This window comes from Equus quagga, chromosome 7 (genome assembly GCF_021613505.1).
Source record: "Equus quagga isolate Etosha38 chromosome 7, UCLA_HA_Equagga_1.0, whole genome shotgun sequence".
NCBI lineage: Eukaryota > Metazoa > Chordata > Mammalia > Perissodactyla > Equidae > Equus > Equus quagga.
This window is the reverse complement of record NC_060273.1, coordinates 18,746,927-18,754,763: the sequence shown is the minus strand read 5'-3', so window position 1 is coordinate 18,754,763 and position 7,837 is coordinate 18,746,927. Positions and strand designations below refer to the sequence as shown.

Below are 7,837 nucleotides of genomic sequence, written 5' to 3'. Positions count from 1 at the left end.
TAGCTTTCATCTTCCTGCAACAGCGCTTGCTGCGGACTATATTGTGTCCTCCCCAGATCCACGTGTTGAAGCCTTACCTCTCAACGTGGTGGTATTTGGAGACAGGGCTTCTGGGAGATAATTAGGCTTAGATGAGGCCATGAGGGTAGGGCCCCCGTGATGGGACTGGTGGTTTTATAAGAAGAGGAAAAGAGAGCTTAATCGCGTGCACGCGTGCATGCACACACGCACTTTCTCTCTCTCCTCCATATGAGGACATAGCAAGAAGACCGCGTCTACAAGCCAAGAAGAGAGCTCCCCAGGAGCCCAATCTCTGGCTCCTTGGTCTTGGACTTTCCAGCCTCTAGAACCGTGAGAAATAAATGTCTGTTGTTTAAGCCCCCCTGACAAGTGGTATTTTCTTATAGCAGTCTGAGCTGACTAAGACAATGCTAACTCTGCCTGGAATCCTCCCCAGGTTAAAAAAGATATATGGATTATTTCCAAAGTGCTAATCCTTTTACACGCGACATTGTATTGAAGCCTCACGACTCTATGGAGGAGAGTACTGTTACTGTGTCCCATTTGACAGATGAGGAGACTGAGGCTTGAAGTTTAGGTGGACTTGCCCGGGGTCCCAGAGCTGCTGTGTGCCAGAGCCAGATTTTGAACACCAGCATTCACACGCCCACCCCCAGCTAGCCTCCAGCCATTTGGATGAGGGACACACCCACCCTGATATGGGCAAGAGCACCTTGCTGGCTTCAAGGGGTGCAGGGGGATCCTTCCTAGTGGCCCGAGTGTGGATGAGCAAAGCCCAGCTTCCACCACAGAGATGAGCCAGCTGGATGACAGGGCAGTGAGTTTGTGCAGACGTACCCAGAAGAACACCACGCCCAGCTCCGTTGGTTACGACAAGGCAAAACCTTTAATAACATGAGTGCTTATTACATTAGCTGCTTCGGGGCTCTGACATCTTTGATTTCTGGTCATGTTTTTCTAACACGTAAAGGTGAATGCCTCCCTCAGGGCCACCTGGGTGGTTGGTAGCTCGAGGATTTGTGTGAGTAGACAATGGGGACAACTCTGCACACGCCTGCTGGGGATTCAGGGATCCCCACCCCCAGCCACCACCTGTGACTTTGAGTGAAGTCCTCTTCCAACGAGGGAAGAATGTGGAGGTCCTTCCAGTAAAGAAGGAAGAGAGGAAAACATCTGGCACAGATACACAAAGAGGGGAATGACATCATGGGTTTGGCTTGAAAGTTGGGGAGGAACAGAGGGGTTAGGACTTGGAGGGCGAGGGGCAAAGTGTGGGAGAGAGCTGAGTCCATTTGGTTTCATTCTTTGTAAAAAGTAATACCATCACGAGGACCATGCCATGCAACCTCGGAGACACCTCTGTACGCTTCCCCCAAGGCTGTGCAGGGGCAGAGGGCAGAGGTCAGTTCAGACCGGCGTGGTGCGCCTGTTGGCCGGATTATTATGCAGCGAATCTTTGAATTCTTTGGGCGTGGAATTATGGAACTGTAGAAAAGCGTGGTCCCGGTCGGAGTTGAGGAGGGTCCCCATGGTGATCTTTGAGGGGTCCCGGGAGAGGGTGAACATTGAGATGTCAGTGGAAGGGATGGTGTGGAAGCCTTTGCTGATGGGGGACAGGTCTCGGGATCTGGGCTCCGTGGAGCGAGAACTTGACCGCCTCCGGAATCTATACCTGTAGGGTGGAAGGCGGGCAAAAGTAGATTTCTTCAGGAGCTCCGAGTGGGATTTGGCACGTAGCTGCTGATGTTTTTCTATATAGATGTGCACGGCGACGACACCCACAATTTCCGCGATGATGAAAGAGAAGGCTCCGAAATAAAAGGACCAGCCATAGGAGTAGCTTTTTTTGGAGTCTCGCTGCCCGGGGTCTCCGGCATTGGCTGATATATAAACTATGATGCCGATGATGTTGCTTAACCCTAAGAGAAGGGAAAAGAAAAATACGTCTTTTAGAAAGCTCAGAGGTAACTGTCATTTTTAGTCTTGAAATATTTATAGAGAATGTGGAGGTAACAGGGAGAGAGGAGAATGGATTCATGGCCAGGAAATCCACCCGCTGAGCTCCTGTCGCATGGTCTGTCTCCTGGGAAATGAAGAATTCCAGGGCTCCGTCCCAGGCGATGTGCGTTCAGCGGAAGAATACATCCCACCCCTACAGCAAATGCAGCAGACTCATAATGCGGGTATTTTCCCTTAGAAGCAATTCATTCCATCAAAACTTAATCTTCAGCACTAAGTCATGAGGAGGATAAAATAAAGGCGCTACAGGTCCCTGGCCTCGAGTTCTTCACCATTAGTAGGAGAGACTGACATAGAAATGCAATTATAGCAAAATACAGTGAGAGCTCTCCCAGAGACACGTGTAAAATGGCTCGGGAGCAAAGGGAGCGAGAATGACTAAGCCACCTCTCTTTGAAGACAAGGTGACATTTGAGCTGGATCCTGAAAATTGAATAGGGGTGAGCCAGGAGATGAAAGGCTATTGACTATGGAGTGTGAGAGAAGGAATTGAGAATGACTTGCTAGGGTTCTGGCTTGGATGATGGGGAGGTTGGTGGCATCTTGAGCTAAATAAGAGGCAGCAGAGAGAAGAGGTTTAGAGAAGAGGAGATATTTGGATACAGCAAGTAGGAAGTGGTTATCAAGAGTGCAAATGTGGCTGTCCAGGGGACATATATGGGTCTGCAGGTGCAGTCTGGTTACTGACGAGCCTGTGGCTGGGACAGTAGCTTACCAAGTCTTTGCATCTGCACAGGACAAGATAATGCTTTAGATTAGCTGTTGTACAAGCATCAGGAATTGGGGAAGATGAAGCTGTTGTCCCCAAAAGGCAATGCCTGCGGACTCAGTGTTCCCAAGGGCCAGCGGAATAGCACTGGAAACAGCTGCCCAGTCAGCCGGAGAGGAATTGATTCTCTAAGGAGTAGTAAGGAGAAACGATAGAACCTGAGAGCTCAGGGGCTGTGCTCATTTCTGACCACCTTTCTCGTATTATTGCTCCAAAGGCAAAACGTCTGTTTTTGTCCTTCTGCTTCAAGGGCCTCATCTGGGCCTTGATACCAACCGTGACTCAGGGAGGTTGGGACATCAGCTGGAATCTCCTTGCCTCCAAATTTAGGCCACCTGTGGGGTAGTGCTAAATGGAGTCTGTTCCTGGCACCAGTTGGCAAATGACCATTTCCAGGGGCCTTCTGAGTACCCCCTCTTTTCCTCGAATGCTCCATACTCTTCCTGGGGATCCCCAAGATCTCCCCATAGTCCAGCAACCCAAGGGTTAAAGCCGGGCATAGCAGGAGCCTGTGGACTCTGCTCCAGTGCCGCCACTCTGATTGGCCAGTGCACAAGCACTAAGGGGAATTAATATTTTGCATATGATCCCTGGCCATACTCCATCTAGGACTTGCCCTGGAGGGCAGCGCTGGAGTCTGCTTCTGCCCTGTCTCCTCTTGGCCTGACCCAGCTCAGTCATTCAGCAGGTAGACAGCGCGTTTTAATCACTGAACTATTCCTTAATATGTGGGTTGACACAGCCGGCCCAGTGTCAGGCTGCAGGAAACCACAGGATGAAAAATGGCTCCTCTTTCTGGAGTGTCAATTTGGCTTGAAGATTAGTAAGGAAGACACATTCTTTTATATTAAAATGAACATGGATATAATAAGGAGGTGAGAGCAGAATTCACATGAATTTTTAAGTGTAAAGGAGAGACAGACTTCAAAGACATTTCAGCTCACGGAATGCGGCTTCTAGCGATGCCCCCTGACTCCCCAGGGCCACCTTTTCTCTCTCCTCTGCCAGCAGGGAAATTTTGGTGGCAAAGTTTGGGAAGCCCCCAGAGGGAGTCTTGCCGGGGAAAAAGTAAACGAAGAAGTTCAAAGAGAAGCTCAGATGTCAGCCCAGGCGAAAGGAGGCAGGAAGCCAGATGAGTTGCCATCTATTTATAGGGCACTCACTATGAACCAGGCAGTGTGCGGAGTCTTTATGAGCATCATCGCAATCCTTGCAACAGGCCCACTTTAAAAAGATTACCCCTTTTTACAGACAAGGAAACTGAGGCACAGAGAAGATAACTTCCCAAGTTTACACAGCTAGGACATAGTGAGGTGGGATTTGAACCCAGGACTGTCTCTTAGCCACAGCTATGTTTAGATTTCAGTAACAAAGCTTAGGAAGAACAAGGTATAAGCGGGCAATTGCTGCCTCCCAGCCACCAGACAGTCGGCTCCCTGCGGGCAGGCCTTGGATGGTTTTGTTCATTGCCACAGCCCCATCCCCTAGGCAGAGCCTGACCCAGAGCAAGACTGCAGTGCATATTTGTTGAATGAGTGAACGAATTGAATCGGCCCAAGAATTAAGTGGTACCATTTGTATAGTAACAGTTACTGTGTGCTAGGAGCAGTTCCAGGCACGTTACACATACCAACTCATTTAATCCTCTCGACAGCCTGAAGAGGTAGAGCCATTATTAGCCCCATTTTTCAGATGAGGAAATTGAGGCACAGAGAGGTCAAGAGACTTGCCCGAGTTTACACAGCTGGGAAGTAGTAGAGGCAAGATTTGCACCAGGCAGCCTGGCTTCAGAGCCTGTGCTCTCCAACATCGTGCACGGTGCCTGGCACACAGTCGGTGCTCAGTAAAGGGTTGTTGATTGCTTGCAGGAAACCACAGAACCTTACAACAGCTGAGCGAAAAAGAGCCTTAGAAAGTGCTGAGTCCTCCAAAACTTTCATTTTATAGGTGGAAAAACTAAAGCTGTTCAGGTCTTCCAGGAGATGTGTGTGTGCAGGGGCGGGGAGTCCATGAACAGACCCCAAACTTCTGGCTTCTCCTCGGGGCTTTCGCCACTGCTCCTCGTGTGTCCCAGTTCTCGTGTGTCTGATCTACCTGCCATCTCTCAGAACAGCCCTGTGAGAAGAAAGCTGTGACACTCTCTTCCCTAACAATCCCCTTGGGGGACAAAATAATGATCTTCTCTTGTTTGGGAAACCCGCACGTCAGCACAACACATCCTCCTCTGGGTCAGTCAGAGCCCAGGAGGTCTGGACAGGCTGCCAGCGACTAGAACGTGACTCCAAGCCACACAAGTCCCTGGGTTACCATCTGTCCACACAAAGCGTGGTCCAGGGCCACAGCCACCTTTGGGGTGACCACATGCCTGTGGCAAGATGGCGGCTTTCTCCCTGATCTGTTGCTGGAGTCTGTTCCCAGAGACTCAGAGCTGGATGCGGTCCAGCTTCCTCATTTCACAGAGCGGGCAACAGTGGGGCCAGAAGCCGAGCAAGATCATAGAGGGGCCAGGGCTTCAGACTTTGGAACTACAGATATCGTTGCTGCTTTTCCAGTACTGGAAAATAATACTGTGCTTTTTATGTTCAGCCTCCTTCCAACAACCCTGTGTAGTAGGTACTCTGATTATTTCCCAATTTACATCAAGGAAACCAAGTCACAGGGAGTTGGTAGTGTTCCCAAGGCCCTACAGGTGGAGCCGGTGGGCAAGTCCAGGGGGTGAGGCCCTCTTACCCACCATGTGAGACTCTTCCCCATTGTTCCCTCCCCAAAAAATATCATGCCGTTATTGGGCAAAGTTTGAAGGTCATCACCAAGGTGTCAATTCCTCTTCTCCCCCACCCACCTTGCTCTTTGCTTCTCTAAAGCATTTCTTGCAGCTGGCATTGACTGAGGGGTGGGGTGGGAAGAGATGGCAAAGGGATGAACGGAGGGGAAAGAGGGGAAGACGAGGAGAGTGGAGGCGGGGTGCAGATGAAGAGGGGAGAGAGAAGGCAGAGACTAGGACCCCTTCCTGAAGCCTGTCTCGTCCTCTTGCCACCTCCTGCTCAGAGTCCTCCCTGAGAGCCTCTGGTGTGGCCCGCTTTTACCTTGTTCCGAGACATGTTTGAACAGTGTGAGGATTTGAGCGCTTGAGAAGCTGGGAACAGTACTTAACCAGCAAGCGCACGTCTCAAAAGGCCAGAGATAGTAGGTGAACATGACGAAGTGAACACAAAGTTGGACCCCTTTAAAGCACACTGAAGTAGTCTCAGGTTCACGCATTACACACACCGTATGTGCCCCCACCCCTCCATGTGCAAGCATATACCCACCCTCTCTTCTCAGTCACTCTCTCTCCCTCTCCGAGCTGACCTTGCCACCCTGCCTCCTCATCTCACCATCACGCCACCCTGAGCTAGAGTGTCATCACCTTTGGTTCTACTTAAAGGCTTTGGGTCCTCCTTCTTAACACAAGTCAAACATTCTCTTGCTCTTTCCCTGGAGGGAACCCTCAATAGCATTGCTTTGTCCTCCTGGCCCTGGCTTGAGTTTGGTGTCTGTGAAGATCTCAGGGCTGGGGCCAGATGCTCACCTGCAGAGACAAAAAAGATGCCCGCGCTGAGGATGACGTTGTGTCTGCTGCGGTGGAACTCGCTGGCTGCCACGCAGAGCCCACCGAAGAAGAGCAGCGTGACGCTGAGGATGGGGAAGATACTGGAGGCCCTCACGGCCCCTGCGGAGAGAACAAGAGAGGGTTCGGCCTGCACCCCAGCCTGCCCCAGGACCAACCCCGCATGGGCATGGGGCTGCCGAGGGGAAAACAGCCCCCGAGCAGGCGGACAGAGCCGCAGCTCACATGGGCGTGAGACCAGTGCGGTCACTTGGGGCTCTGGGCTTGCGGTTAACGCTTGCAGTCACCGTCCTGCAATTCTTCATAATTTTATCTTTGAATTTGTCTTTTATAAGTAAGTCTGATGGGCCAATGGAGCACGCACTCGGGGCTTGGAGCCCCGACTTAAGTGCGACCCCACCTCCCTACCTCCCCTTCTCCTTGGAGTACGTTCTCAGCTGTCCACTCTCCCACCTAACCAGTGACCTCTGCCACGCTTTGCTCCTGGTGGGGGCTGGGCATGGATACGAGTAGAATCAAGGTTGGGTGCAAGGCCCAGGCAATTTTGAGGCTGCATACTCACCCCTCGAGTGTCCCTGTGCCCCAGGGATATGACATTAAATAGCAAATAAAAGACACCATAACAGGTCAAGAGAGAGATCCCAGAAGAAACAAAAAAGCTTTTCTTGCCTGAATTTTGAACCAGGAGCCCAAGATCTTTGTTTTGCACTGGGCCCTGCAAATTACGTAGCCAGCCCTGCATCCAGGAGCTCCCATCCGATCACATGCTGTTCACCCAAATGCAGAATCTTTCCCACCACACACCTACATTTGCCTAGCACTGAGTCTGGCAATACACACTTAATATCCATTTAGTCACTGAATAAACAAATTTATTTATTCATTCAACAATATTTATTGAGCACCTACTAAGTGCCAGGTGCTGTGCTGCATCCTGGGAGACTAGTGGAAATGTCTAACAATCGCAAGGGAACAGGAAGTCACTGAGAGCTGGAGCAGTGTCCTGGAGGCCCCTGTGTTAACTCTTTAGTTGCTGGATCACGGAGACACCCTAAGGTTCGGGGAGAGGGCTCCTACGGTGGGGATCCCAGTATTCACCCAACCAGTATAAGAGTATTTCCTAGTAGACCCAGGCCAGAATACAGTTGAATAAATTCTGTGTTCACTGGTGTACAAGAGCTGAGGTCCCTGTCCTCACGGGGCTTGCATTCTACTAGAGATGACAGGCAGGACCGGCTACATAGTTGGGAGGGCCCTGTGCAAAATGAAAATGCAAGGCCTCATGTTCCAAAATTATTAAGAATTTCAGGATGGCGACAGCAGAGCACTGAACCAAGTGTGGGCCCTTGTAAGGGCGGGCCCTGTGTGGCTGAGAGGGCCGCAAGAACGAGGCTTGAGCTGACCACGGCTCAGACTAG

The 7,837-nt window shown here is 50.9% G+C and overlaps 1 protein-coding gene across 1 annotated transcript in view; it reads right to left on the bottom strand.

Annotated features, from left to right (window-relative positions):
• Positions 1 to 1,428: 1,428 nt before the first annotated feature.
• Positions 1,429 to 7,837, bottom strand: part of CACNG3 (calcium voltage-gated channel auxiliary subunit gamma 3) — a 78,734-nt gene continuing 72,325 nt past the window's right edge. The window contains exons 3-4 of the mRNA XM_046665337.1: positions 6,381 to 6,521; positions 1,429 to 1,940 (exon numbers count right to left, since the gene is read on the bottom strand). Of these exons, the coding sequence (XP_046521293.1) occupies positions 1,429 to 1,940; positions 6,381 to 6,521 (653 nt within the window). The remainder of the gene's footprint in view (positions 1,941 to 6,380; positions 6,522 to 7,837) is intronic.